Source organism: Acartia tonsa, chromosome 3, assembly GCF_053477335.1.
Source record: "Acartia tonsa isolate MP-2025a chromosome 3, ASM5347733v1, whole genome shotgun sequence".
Lineage (NCBI taxonomy): Eukaryota > Metazoa > Arthropoda > Copepoda > Calanoida > Acartiidae > Acartia > Acartia tonsa.
This window is the reverse complement of record NC_137262.1, coordinates 1,966,607-1,981,654: the sequence shown is the minus strand read 5'-3', so window position 1 is coordinate 1,981,654 and position 15,048 is coordinate 1,966,607. Positions and strand designations below refer to the sequence as shown.

The 15,048-nt window shown below is 31.1% G+C and overlaps 1 protein-coding gene across 1 annotated transcript in view; it reads right to left on the bottom strand.

The window, feature by feature from the left end:
• Nucleotides 1–15,048, bottom strand: part of LOC145312951 (uncharacterized) — an 89,255-nt gene that overhangs the window by 24,029 nt on the left and 50,178 nt on the right. The window contains exons 22-27 of the mRNA XM_080152162.1: nt 14,259–14,327; nt 13,699–13,813; nt 13,076–13,133; nt 12,371–12,481; nt 11,002–11,103; nt 9,267–9,351 (exon numbers count right to left, since the gene is read on the bottom strand). Coding sequence (XP_080008288.1) covers nt 9,267–9,351; nt 11,002–11,103; nt 12,371–12,481; nt 13,076–13,133; nt 13,699–13,813; nt 14,259–14,327 — 540 coding nt within the window. The remainder of the gene's footprint in view (nt 1–9,266; nt 9,352–11,001; nt 11,104–12,370; nt 12,482–13,075; nt 13,134–13,698; nt 13,814–14,258; nt 14,328–15,048) is intronic.

Genomic DNA, 15,048 nt, shown 5'->3' with positions numbered 1-15,048 from the left:
AATAGTTAAGTACCTCTGGTAATGCGACTACCATATTTTAAATAAACTGCCTAAAAAAACAGGACCAGTAGATACATTCCCTGAAGAGTAGAATCCTATCGGTTCTGTGACCGAGATCTTAAGCTTCAGACAGACGGACAGACATCAAGCTACTTTGTATTATACCTATAGTTAGATTCGTTGATAGATAGAAGTTGTCTATGGGTTGGTATATTTTAGTGATGTGTGTGTGTGTATGTGTGTGTTTGTTTGTGTGTGAATGTGGTAGGTGGGTGGTTGTGACTAACATTCAAACACAAAATCTTCGAAAACCTATTCAAAAAAGTTTCTACAATCTGTGAGATTTATAACAATTCAAGACAGCTATTTCCAATCAAATAAAAATAAACTTTTGAAGAATACTTTCTTGGCTTATTTCTGCGTTGATTTTAAACAAAATATAAAAATATTATGTCAGTACCTAAGAAGCATAACAAATAAAGTTAAAAAAAGTAAAAGTGCTAAAAATTTTGCTATTTACTAATTGTTAAATACAGTATTTTTGTATCAACATACTAAACATTGAAAATCTTACAACAGTTTGAAAAGAATATATTCTGACAAAAATTGCATTTTCTATTGTATAAATATATAAAGAATATACATTTTGATAAAGGGATATGGGAGGGGACAATTAGCTGTTTATTATACTAGTCCCCAAAGATTTATAATAATGTTTTCTATTCGTTGGATTAACAACTTTGGGGACTTTTATTGAATTTTTATTGATTTGTCCATTGAGTTGAGTGTCCAAGCGTTTCAACCACTAATCATAATCTACAAAAGGAGTTATTTTAGGTATCGTCATACTCATTGGGCATGTACACCAAATTATCGCCTACTGTCTAATTCATTTAAATCCTTGAAAAATGTAACATGAAAAAGATAATTTTAATTCTTATTTATATGTTTAGAACTCAAGAAAGGTCTTATGAAAAAGATACAATAAAAATTGATGGTTTTAGTTTTGATGGTTAGTTTTATGTAAATGAGCTTTAGACAGTCCAAAACCAAAACAAATGTTTTGTTTTTGGTATTAGCTATTCAAACTATCTTAATTGAATTTCCATTTTTGAGAATCTACGTGTTCCTATATTTCTCACACTATATGATTTGCTTAGCTAAATTCTTTCCAAAAGTTATAAGTTTAGCATCAAAATCAGTTTTTCCATGTTTGTAAATGAAAAATTTTAGCACGATCCAATTAGCAAATGGCATTAAACCACGTACACTTGGTAGATCCAAAGTTTTTCATGTTGGATTTGTAAAACACTTTCACTTGAGTTAACTATATTGCACTTAATTAATAGTAAGATTATTTTTATTCATCTTATAAGAACACTCGACTACATAAAAACAATATCACTTTACTAATCTAAATATGAAAGTTAGTAGCTTGCTCAAGTACTAATTTCTACTAATATGACTAATTTTTATCAAGTAGTAAAAACACATTCTTATCTCAGGGAGGGAGGGGACATTGGGCTGTTTATTAGACTAGTCCTCAATGTTTTAAATAAAGTTTTCTTGTTAGTGTAATTTTAATATTGGTTGGTTTATTACGATGAGTGTCCAAACGTTTCAAGCATTGACTGTAATCTAAAAATGGGGTAATTTTGTGTATCATCATGGGGGATGTACATAAATTTATCGGCCATTGTCTTATCCCTTTAGATCCCTGCTCTTATCTACCACTATCTTAAATTTCAACAAGGACAGTTTACACTTGAAGGAGCAAGTATTTATCTATCAAGAAAAATGTAATTGTGAAAATTAAAGCACCTTATAATATCTAACAATCAAGGATGAAAATATCCATAAAAGCATTGAGTAGCAGAACTTAACAAGCAGAAAAAAAACTTACAATAAGTCTAAAACACCATGCCCACAATATCTTTTTCTATGATAGGTGATTTTTGAGTAAAGCCCAAAAAAGTGGGATTTCGTTACTTTATTTAAGTCTAAACATCATATGGTCTAATGTATCGAGACAAAGAGACAGATAAAAAGATCAACTGAAAAGTGATTACTCATTTCTTGCCTAATTTCCGAGGTTGTACAACAGATAACCCAACTATTGCAAAGGCTATTTTCAGCTACTCCGATCAAAGGCAAAAGCGATATAATGTAAAAACGATTTATACATTATACATTAAAATTTTTGATTTTTTTTTGGAAGTTTGAAGCTTTTTTAGCTGGATAGTAGTAAATAATGAGATAGGACGAGGGTGCTATGTACACAATCGGAAACAAGAATTCAGCTGACCGATAAAAAAGGCATCTTCCTGTAAAAGGGATAATTGTTGATATGACACACGAAATTGGGAGGGGCGTGCCATTTTCAGGGAGGGGTAATAGTTATTCTGAAAAACAAATAATAAAAGATACATTTTCAGATAATTTAAAGAAAGCAAATAGGAATTTTAAAAAATTACTATTCTGCTGATTGAATACATAGTTTTGAGAATACTTGCCATTGCCCATACAAAAATATTTATAAACTGTATGCCTATCTTTTCTAGTAGCCTTGCTATTCTATAACAAGTATGTCCGTCAACATCAGTTCAATATTAACACTCACTATGCAGGCATCCTCATTATTACATACTTTGCTATTTTAGAATTTAAAATATATGACCTAAAGTAAAGCACGCGAAAAACTACTACTGATATTTTCATTGCATTAGTTTTGCTATTACAAACAAGGATGACAACATCCATAAGTAGCGAAGCACAAAAATTCGTGGATGGGACTGACCGTCATTGTTGTTTTCTTCAAACGACGGGAAATTTAATTTTGATATCTATAACTGAAAAAATTTCAAAAAATCGGACTAAAACATCAAAGATATGGGGGGAAATGTAAATAATATAAAATAGCCAAAAACCTGCAAAAAGGTAGGCTGACCTTCATAGTCGTTTACTTCAAACGACGGGAAATTTAATTTTAATATATATAACCGAAAAAAATTTGAAAATCGGACCATAAACACCAAAGATATGGCGGAAAATGTAAAAAATATAAAAATAGCCAAAAACCTGCAAAAAGGCAGTCTGACCGTCATTGTTGTTTTCTCCAAACGACGGAAAAGTTAATTTTGATATATTTAACTGAAAAAAATTAAAATCGGACCTTCAAAAATATGGGGGAAAAATGTTGAAAATTAAAAAATAGCCTAAACCTGCTAAAAAGCCGTCCGACCGACATTGATGTTTTATAGTTAATTGTGCTCCTTAATGATGGTAATGTTGTAAAAAAATTCAGCATTCTATCTTTTATAGGAGCTGAGTAAATCCCATTTCCCCCATAGCGTTACGGACGGACTGGCGGACGGACGGACTGACTGACTGACGGACAGACAAAGTGAATTATAGAGTAGCTTCGCTACTAAAAATATTGTTATTTGAGTTATTTTTATTGTGTTTTGACTGTGCTTTTAAACTTTGTGACAAAATTATCCTTCTTTAAATTGTGTTTATTATTTTATCAATGCAAAGGAAATCCTACTTAAATTAAACTTAATAAGAGGATAAATTAGAGAAAAAACCGTTAAAAAAAATATATCTAATACAGAGAACTAACTTAATAGTCAGATAATTCTATATATTTTAAATGTCCCTTCAAAAAGGAACCTCTGTAACTTATTTGCAAACGATTTAGTTATTATTTAATCTTTAAAACCAAGTTGTATGTATGGCAAATCATTACCTTTAACTCTCGAGGAATAAAAATAATAAGGAAACTACGAATTTTGCTCTATACATTTAGGTCTTAAATAAGTAATCTATATTTTAAGTCTATTGCACCGATTGAGACATAGAATGACTCACATAAAAATAAACCAGAAATAGACAGGTGTAATAATAAGAAAGAGAGAAAATCAAGTGGCTTGCTTGGGATATTATTAATATCTAAATTTCAGTAATTTCTTATGATTAATAACATAAATAGGGATATCAGGGATAAGACAAAGGACGATAAATTGATAATTGTCCCCAATCATGAATAACAAAATTAACACTTTCCCGGATAAAATTGTTATTAGTTAATAAAAGTGTGAAACAAACCAATCAAATTCAATAACAATTTTCAAAAGGTTTTAAGCCAACAAAAAAGATAACTAGGACATAAAACATAGTTTACCTATTAGGCTTAAATTATATTATCTTTCAATTATTTCCAAGAATTATTCTCACTGGCCGGTTTTAGTTCGTTTATGGAATTGATATCAAGATGAAAGGTATCCATTAATTCAACACCTATGTTTTATCTAAAACTGTCAAATACTAAAAGTCCTCTTTTAAAAGCTTTTGAACATACAAGTGCACAGAGAATTAAAGGGGGGAGGGGGATATAATATAATTAGGGTTGGTCCGTATGTCCGTCCGTCCGCACGTAACGGATAGCTTTTTCCGTTAATTTAGGAATGTTAGAATTGTCCTATCGATTTCAAACTTTGAATGATGATACCTGTATTAGTTAGGTCCGATTTAGAAAGCGTAGCAACTCTATAATTGTTACCAGAATGTCCGTACGTCCATTTTAAACATGTTCATTTTTAATTTTTTTACAAAATTTTTTTGTGATATGATCATCCGATTGATCTGTTTTTTGATGTACTGATTCCTATTACAATAAGGTACAATGATATAAGCGAAGCATCTCTATAATCAAGTCCTAAAAATGTCAGTATGTCCTTAAACAGTATTCTGTATTTAAGAAGTTTTGTAAAAAATTTACGTATAATTTTGTCAAAACTTATATATTTATATTTTGATACCTATTCAGTTCTGACACTCTACAGGAGTAAATGTTCGGCTGTCCTGCCGTTTTAGAGCTTGGCTTTTATGGATGTTGTCATCCTTGTTTAATCTCTAATTAAGTTACTATAAATGCCTAAAACGTATATTCAAAAAGGAAGAAGTCAAACTCGTTTTTGTGAACATCAGTCAAACGGATATACTTTATTAATATTGAAGTTACGGTTCTACTAAGGATGACAAAATGATAATAGAGAAGCTACTCTCCGTGAACAGATTTAAGATAAAACCTTAATCTAAGAAACCTCAGGGTGTAAATTACAATGACGTCATAAAAGATAGCCATATGTTAGCTACGCTACTAACAAATGGCAATGATAAGAATATAGAGAAGCTACACTCTGTAAAAAGATTTAAAGATAAAACCTTAATCTAAGAAACTTCAGAGAGTGACGTCATAAAAGATAGTATATGTTAGCTGCGTTACAAACAATTGCAATGATAAGAATTAGAGAAGCCACGAAAAGATTTAAAGGTAAAACCTAAATCTATAAAAACGTTCTAAAAACATAGATAAGACATAGGTATAAAGTAGCAACGTTACTAACAATGGGACTGATGAGAATATAGAGAAGCCACACTCCGTGAAAAGATTCAAAGATAAGACCTTAATCAAATAAAGGAAAGGGAAAGATGGCTACAACCTAGTTATAAAGTAGTAACGTTACTAACAATGGCAATGCTAAGAATAAAGTGAAGCCACACTCCGTGAAAAGATTCAAAGATAAGACATTTATCTAAGAAACCTCAGAGAGTAAATAACAATGACGTCATAAAAGATAGTCATATGTTAGCTGCGTTAATAAAAATGGGAATGATGAGAATATAGAAAAGCCACACTCAGTGAAAAGATATATATAAAATAAGACCTTAATCTAATAAAGGAATGGGAAAGATGGCTACAACCTAGTTATAGAGTAGTAACGTTACTAACAATGGCAATGATAAGAATATAGAGAAGCCACACTCTGTGAAAAAATACATATAAAAATAAGACCTTAATCTAATAAAGGAAAGGAAAGATGGCTACACCCTAGTTATACAGTAGTAACGTTACTAGCAATGGCAATGATAAGAATATAGAGAAGGTACACTCCGTGGAAAGATTTAAAGATAAAACCTTAATCTAATAAAGGAAAGGAAAGATGGCTACAACCTAGTTATAAAGTAGTAACGTTACTAGCAATGGCAATGATAAGAATATAGAGAAGCTACTCTCTGTGAAAAGATTCAAAGATAAGACATTTATCTAAGAAACCTCAAAGAGTAAATTACAATGACGTCATAAAAGATAGTCATATGTTAGCTGCGTTACTAACAAATGGCAATGCTAAGGATATAGACCTTTATATAAGAAACTTCAGGAAGGAAAAGAACAAATACGTAGGGAAAGATGGCTACAACCTTAAGTTATAGAATATCTTCGTTGCTAACAACGGCAAAATTATAATAGAGAAACTACACTCAGTGAAAAGATTCAAAGATAAGACATTTATCTAAGAAACCTTAAAGAGTAAATTACAATGACGTCATAAAAGATAGTCATATGTTAGCTGCGTTAATAACAATGATAAAGATAAAACCTAAATCTATAAAAATCGTTTGGAAAGATGGATAAAACATAGTTATAACGTAGCAAAGTTACTAACAATGGGACTGATGAGAATACATGCATCACATTGTGAAAAGATTTAAAGATAAAGCCTTAATCTAAGAAATTTCAGGGAGAAAGGATAGGTCAATAGCATCTAATTTATCTAAATGCCCTAACAAAGTTATAATAGTACACTCAAGAATTAAAAGAAGATTAGTTTATCCTCATTTGTGGTATCTCTGTATCCCTGTATATGAAGAAAACTAGCGAATAAAGGATGCATGAATTAACACGGATATTAACAACGTTTATTTTATAATGCAAATAATGCAGTAGCTACTTAATAACTTAAGATTGTACGTTTGTTCTTCTATTTAAATTTTAGTTTTGAAAAGAGTAGGGGGCCATATTTTTCTAGGGGTGAATTCTCTTGTAAAGGTGGTGTTACCATTACCTCAAAAAAGCTATAAACCTTCCCAGGACCTTTAAGAAGCTTGGCGTAAATCGGTTCGGTGGTTGGCGAGATCCTTCGGTACACACAGACAGACTGACACATAATCTTTTTAGGGTTGGGCCGGATACTTTTTTGGCCGGATACCGGATATCCGGCTGATTTCAAATGCCGGATATCCGGATATCCGGCCAACGCCGGATACCCGGCAAATATCCGGTTATCCGGCCAAATTACCGGATATCCGGCCGGATAACCGGCTAAATTACCAGATATTAAAGTAGCAAAAAAAATTTATTAATAAACTTTTGAGATTTCATATATAAAATTTACATAAAGATAAACATATTCAAAAAATGTTCTTCTAGCTTCAATAATAAGAAAATTATAGCCATTTAAAATTTTAAAAAGCAGAGATTTTTGGTGTAAAATATAAAAAGAGTTATAGCCGGATATCCGGCCGGATAGTTTCAATATCCGGTATCCGGCCGGATATTGAAAATGGCCGGATATCCGGCTGGATATCCGGCCACACCGGATATCCGGCCCAACCCTAATTCTTTTACTTTTATACAAAATTAGGTTGACTTTTTACCGGTAAAGAGAGAACACTATTTGAATATTTAAATGCATGGTAGAAAACAAGCTTTGCATCGCAATATAGTTAACTTAATCTGCCAAATACATGTGCCATGTGAAAATAAACAAGGATGACAACGGTTGAAAAGTTTCTTTTAAGATAATGTTAAATAAAGGTTAAAAAAAAACTATTTTCTAGGAAGTGAGGGTACATTGGAGTGTACCTTGAGTTTTAAATACAAAGAGAGGAGTAGGTTTCTGGTAGAATCTGTAACGATGTGTGTTTTAAGGCTTAAAAATAGTAGTAGAACGATAATATTCGCTAAATATGTGTATTTCTTATTGAAAAGAACTATAGACAATTTTTTTTTAAAAGTTAACATAAACTTTTATCGTTCTACTACTGTTTTTAACTTATAACACATAACCTTTACGGATTCTACCACTCTCTTTATGCATTCGTTGGCTCAAAAACTTTGTGGACTTTTATTTAATCTTGATTAGTTGGTACAAACTAGTGATGTTCAAACTTTTCCACCAAAAATTCAATTTTAGAAGGGTAATCTCTTTTTTCAAAATTGTAGGTGTACTATTTAACAGGGAGTAAGGGAGGGGACAATGGGCAATTAATTCAATTTAAGAGTTATCGCTGAAAGAGTACGAAATCCAGAATAATCCGGAAAATATGAAGGAAATTGTAAAGGGAGAGGCAGAAAACTTTTAAATAAGAAAAGAGTTCCAAGAAAAAAGCATTCATTAGAAAATTAGATTACAAGCACATCAGACTGACATAATCATTCTGTAGTTAATAACTATAAAAATCTCCCTGGAACCAATTCAACCTATCGCCCAATAACCCAAAATTTAATTGGGTTCTTAGAATGGTTATTAAATAAATATCACAATAAAGTTTTTATCTATGAAATGATATTTTCTGGGGAGAAAAAAATTGTTAAAACCAGCCACATCATAACAAATTAAGTTTATTGATACTTTTCTGTTAGATATTTAAAACTAACACACGAGTTGCGGCATTGGTTGCGCAAGTACCCAAAGTCAGCCAGAAAATGCTAAATTCTTGTACATTCCCTTTAATTAAGCCAGTGCCCAAAGTCTGAGACTCGAAAATATTGAATATTCGATCCATTGTCCCCTCCCTTACTCCTTGACTATTTAACGACCAATGTTATATTCCTTGAGATTCCTGCTATTTTTCCATGAAATATTTTGAAACTAATCAAAATAAACTGAGACAAAATATCGGTAAGTCTTGTATAGATAAGAGTACAATTATTTTACGTTTTGTGGTTTACTGATAAAATTTGTTGTTTATTTCTATTGTCTTTATTATGACACAGTTTAGGTTTTGGATCGAACCGTTTAACACTAAATAGAGATAATCAATTTAGTTAAATGCTATCTATATAGACCGTGGTGGACATTCCGGCCATAATATAGGTTAGAAAGCGTACAGCTTTATGTACGAAAGGGAAGGGTTCATAAGTTAGGAATCCCATTTCAAGTTTTTTTGGATTATGGGGCCAGATTCTTATACCTAATTGGTTTTAAATACAGAAAGAGAGAGGACAATGGGCTGTTTATTACAATGGTCCCCAAAGTTTTATAATAACGATTTCTTATTCGTTGGCTTTATCAACTTTGGGGAATTTTGATTGGTTGTTAAAAAGGGGTAATTTTGTGTATTAATTTTGGGGATATACATTAATTTATCAGCCATTGTCTTATCCCTTTAGATCCCTGTTTTAAAAATTAAATTCTTACCTGTCTTCTGATATGTGTTCTAAGATGATATTGCAAACTTTGGGCCCATTTGTAAACTTTACCACAGATATTACAAACATTATGCCTGATTAACAAATATATTATCAATTAAAAATTTGGATCTAGTGCAGTTCGCGGTAAAATGTTTCTGGCAACGATTATCACCATAAATCTATCAATTTTAAAGGCTGCTAGTGGCCAAATGGCTAAACGTATATCGTTAAAAGTGGCATAAGAAGTCCAATAGATAATCTAGAATAGTGGAGATCCATTGGTTGGTGCATGGGGAAATCTTATCTGAAGAAAACAAGCATAAAATAAATCTTTTTCGCTCAGTTATGTGCGCTGCGAGATAATTGTGCATTGTTGATAAAAGACTATTCAGATTAATTGTATTCTTCTTTTATCAGTAAAAATTTTGGGCGAGTTAAATCTATACATTTAATCTTTTGGCCGTTAGAAGCCTTTCATTTTTTTTGATTTTTAGAGATATTCGTTACCAGGAACATTTTACCGTGAACTGCAGTTGACCCAAATTTGCAAATAAGGGAAGTATATTAGAGGAATTTTTTCAGTAAATGAAAATCACCAAAACTATATTTATTACTTCATTGAGATAAAGTTCCTTATACTATTTTCTTTAACAATTCACCTTACTGCTTTACTAATACCAGCAGATTTGTCTATAGGGAGGGAATATAAAAATAGCCTAAAACCATCTAAAGACTTGGGTTTAAAAATGAAATAGCCAAAAACCATCCCGGGATCTACGTTAAGCTTCTCCAAAATGAAAAACTCAATCGGGTCAGCAGTTATTGAAATCTTAAGCTTCAGACAAAAAAAAATACTATCTAAATATCTAGCGGCTGCACTCCTAGCATCTATGGGCTATGTATTTAAAGGAGGGCGAAAATAGCCTAAAACTACCCAAGGTCCTATATTAGGCTTCTTTTGAAACGAAAACTCAATTAGTTCAGTAGTTATTGAAATCTTAAGCTTGAGACACAAAAAATACTATTTTATATAATAATAGAGGCCTCTAGGGGCACTTAAGGAAGGGGGGAAATTTATATAAAATTTTAAAAAAATTCTGGGGAGAGGACAGACCGACATCTTGTTACTTTATTATAAGGACAGGATTTATATAATCCATCTGACATTATTAATATAAAAAATTGAATGAATTGCACTTTATTAGCACAATCAATGTACTTTCACATATAATAATTCACTGATGAATGTAACTGAACAATTGCACATTATATTTTCTTTTAATACTTGTTTTATTTTTACACCATGTAATTTACAATTTATCAACTTATTAATTGTATTCTTTTTAATACACTAGCTGAGTTGATAAGCAAGTTTATTTAGACGAAAGAAACAAAAGGGTATTTAAGATGCTTAATGTAAGGTTAGGGGAAAAGTGCCCAATTAGGATAGGGCCAAGCAGGAGAATGAAAAATGTTTTTTTCTTCACTAAGGTAAATCTAAACACATAGAGAGACTTGTTTCAATTGATTAATGGTAATTTTAAAAAAAATATATAAAAAAGTATTAAAATCGAAAATTGCAAAAATATTTCAATTTCAACTGATTTAAGTTTATTCCCTTCTAAGTTTTCTTTTTGAATTCAAACCTAATCCTATATTTACCCTTTTTGTTTATTTGCCATTCGATTGTAAAGCCTACTCTAAAAAAAAAATTAATATTCTATGATAGAAAAAAAACTTACTGGTCATTTGAATGAATCTTCATGTGTTCGTTCAAGTTTGATTTGGTTCGACATTTCTTTACGCACACAGCACATGTAAATCTTTTCACATCCGAGTGTTGCCTATAAAAAAGAACAAGGATGACAACAACATCCATAAAAGCGAAGCTCTAAAACGGTAGGACAAACGAACATTTAATTTCTTAGATGGGTTTTTGAAAGATGAATGCCGCGTTTTTTTTCACATTTTTTCGACATTGATTGATTGCACGAAGACGATAGAATTTCAACAGAGTATACAATTTAAGAATTCAAAAGTTTAAAGTTATTAGTTTACCTTTTGTATGTCTAATACAGCTCTAAAAAGATGCATTAATTAATATGCAGCAAAAATGGATTGGAGATAATTTGTTTTTTTCCTATGAAGGCCGTACCAACTAAAGCGAAATAATTAAATAAATAGTTGTATTCTCTGTTTAGATTTCTCGAATCGAAAAAACGCGGCATTCTTTTAATGAAAACCCATTTCTGACATTTTGAGTGTTAGAATTGAATAAGCAGAATATTAATACTTTTCGACTTTCTGGTAACGATTACAGAGTTAATGTGCTTCCTAAATCATACCTTAATGTTAAAGGAATCATCATAAATCGGTAGGACAATTCTAACATATAACGAAAAGAGCTAGCTGTCCCGGACGGACGACCTGACGCAAGGACAGACCGACCCTAATTAAAGAAAAGCTTCGCTTTTAAAACAACATGTTAAATCTAGACATGGATCTTGGGATAAGTCAATTGACGATAAATTATAATTCATCCCCTTCTGTAAATTAAAATTATTAGGCCGATTTAATTTACTGATTTACAGCCTGAATTAAAATTATCGGTAGCAAAGCCACGAAAAAAGGACAGCTGCTGAGCCCTGGACTAAATAATAGAAAAGGAGAAAAAAATAATATAATAAAATATGCATAACAAAATGACTCAAACAATTTAACTTTTAAACTTGCCAAGAAAATTAATCTATCTTTCAGTTTAAACTTTTTTTTTGCAGAGTTTCACTTTTCTTTCTGTTTGTTAAAACTTTTAATTATTTGGGGGGGAATAAAGAAAAATGTTTTGATACATTTTCTTTGAATAAGAAAATATAGATATTGAAAAGGTTTTGTGATTTAAAAAAACATTATATTTCACGAAATATTTAAGATTCGAACTAATATATAAGAGTCACCTTTTATCATTACCTTACAATCAAAGTCAGCAAAAAATAGCAAAATTTTTAACCTATTTTGTTAAGGCCAAGTTTCGAGCTTATCACCTCCAAGTCAATCATCTAAGCTAGCATCTAAGGAAGCAAATTCATCAGATTTTAAAATCTAAATACTTACAGCATGTGGGTCTTCAGGTGGTCAGCTCTTTTGAATCTTGCTTTGCACACCTTACATGCAAAACTTCGAGTTTTTAACTCGTCACCGGTTGGATCAAATATTCTACTTTTTCTGAAATTAAATAATTTTATTGTTTTGAACCTATTCAATAATTCATATATAAAAGTAACTGGATGTCTGTGAGTGTAGCGAAGAATCTAACTAAATGTTTAACCGATAAGGTTCTCTTATACAGTGGAGCTTTATATCACAAAAAGATATCACAAAGCCACTAAAAATGACACCGTAAAATTTGTTCCTTTTTCTTTATAAAACTAAAATTGAAAGTTGAGACATTAGGGTTTATGGATTTGACAATGGACATTAAATTAATATCTTTGCTATTATATTTGGAAATACCCTATTATATAAAGTAGTAAGCGTTTTTTGTCTGTCCCAAAGGATCTCGCTAACCGCTAAACCGATATTGTTCTCCTTTAAAGTGAAGCTTCTTTAGGTCCTGGGAAGGTTTTAAACTATTTTTGGGGAGGGAGACTTCACCCCCCTCCCCCCCCAAAAAATAATTTTTTTACTCTTTTGAAACTCAAATTTGAAATGGGATGAGGTCGGCTTTTCCCCCTCCTACCTTAAGTGCCCCTAGAGGCTTCTAGGGGCGTAGCCGCTAGTATTAAGATACAGAAATAAGAAAACTATTAAGTAACTTACGGGTTCTGAACAGGACGAACGCCTTCTGGTGTTATTATGAGCGGAACATATTCTTCTTCTAAATAAAAAATGTAGGTTTTAATATAACAATTAAACAATACTCATTACAATTCCAGAATTTATCCAAAAAAAAACATAGGAAAAACAATTTTCTTTTAGATTTACAACCTAATATGAGTGTATAATTTTCTTAAAACATGCTGATTTTAAACCTTTTAGACAACAATTTTTAAAGTGATTAACTATCCTATATAACTGATTTTTGAAATACTGATTATTAGAACAACAAAGTACAATACTTTAAGCGAATCATCTCTATAATCAATTCCTAAAAATGTGAGTATGCCCTTAAAACAGTATCCTGTATTTAAAAGTTTTTCAACAAACTTACGAACAATTTTGTAAAAACTTATACATTTATATTCTGCTTATTCAGTTCTGACACTCTACAAGAGTTTATGTTCGTTTGTCCTACCGTTTCGGAGCTACGCTTTTATGGATGTTGTCATTCTTGTTACTATATAAATTGGGAAATAAAATATAGAAGGTAGTTGGAAAAAAAATTCAGCTTCGTTTGGAAAAGTACAACACCCCGGCCCCAATGTACCAATAAAAACTTGTACCTTCATCAAAGTCTATGACAGGGTGTTTCTCTATTTTGTGAGCTTTCAAATCTGAGACAAAAACAAACTTTTTACTGCATGAATCACATTCTATTAACGGCTTCTGGTGAACTCTGTGATATTTTAGATCATTTTAATTAAATTTCTAAAGATCATTGACACTTTAAAAAATAAAAGAAAGAATAATGCATCTTTTAGTTCCCTACGAAAAAACTTAAAATAAGGTAAATTTTAAAACTTAAGTAAAAACAAATATAATAATTCAAATAAGGCAAATTATACAAAATGAATTTATAAAGTAAGTTTAATCATTAGGTATATCTTTAACTTATTTTCTATCTTTTTTCATAACCTAACCTTTAGCAGCCATTTTAATATACTTTTAGAAACTTTCATCTTCCTTGCTTTCTACTTCCAAATAACTGGTTCTGGTTTTTTTTTACTCCTAAACTTATAGATAGACTATGAATAACATATATAATTTTAATTTGACAAAAACGACTGTAAGACTTAAAGAATAAATTGACTGCTAAATATTATTAAATGATCATAAAATTCCTAAAATGAGTTGAAAGAATGGATTTAAGTCTGAATGTTCTTGAACAAAGTGGACATCTGAATGGCTTATCCTAAAAAAAGAATATAAAAAAGAATAGAAATTGACATTTTGTATATCAATCAATGTAAAATCAAGACCAGGTTTTATTTTCATAACCTAGATTTTAGACCCGTTTTATTTTGCAATTAAGTTTATACAAAACTTCATAGAACAAGGTGAATGCATAACCATGTTGGTACCTAAAATTTTGTAAGGATGGTCAGTCATGTATATTTATATTCAGGTTTCTGTTTTCTAACACGGCTTAATCTACTCTATAATCCATTGCATTGCACAAGAGTGCTTACATCTTTTTTAAAGACTATCGGCTGCGCCCCTAGTACTTAGAGGCTCTATATTGGAAGTTACATGGGAGTGGAGAAAAATAGCCTAAAACCATACCCAGACCTTTTTTTAATAGTAAAATAGCCTGAAACCATCCCAGGACCTATATAAGGGTTCACTGAAGAGGAGGGCCATATCGGTTCAGCGGACAAATATAAATAAAGTTTACTACTTTATATAATAGGATAGCCTGGCATGGTGTGAACTTAAATGAGTTTAGTGAGATCTCAAGGTTTATTGCATAATATTTTCTATCACCAACTAGGTACTTGAGTGTAATCCCATCCCTATACATAACCCCAACAAGGATGACAACATCCATAAAAGCGAAGCTCTAAAATGGTAGAACAAATGAACATTAACACTTGTAGAGTGTCATAACTGAATTAGAAGAATATTATTGCATA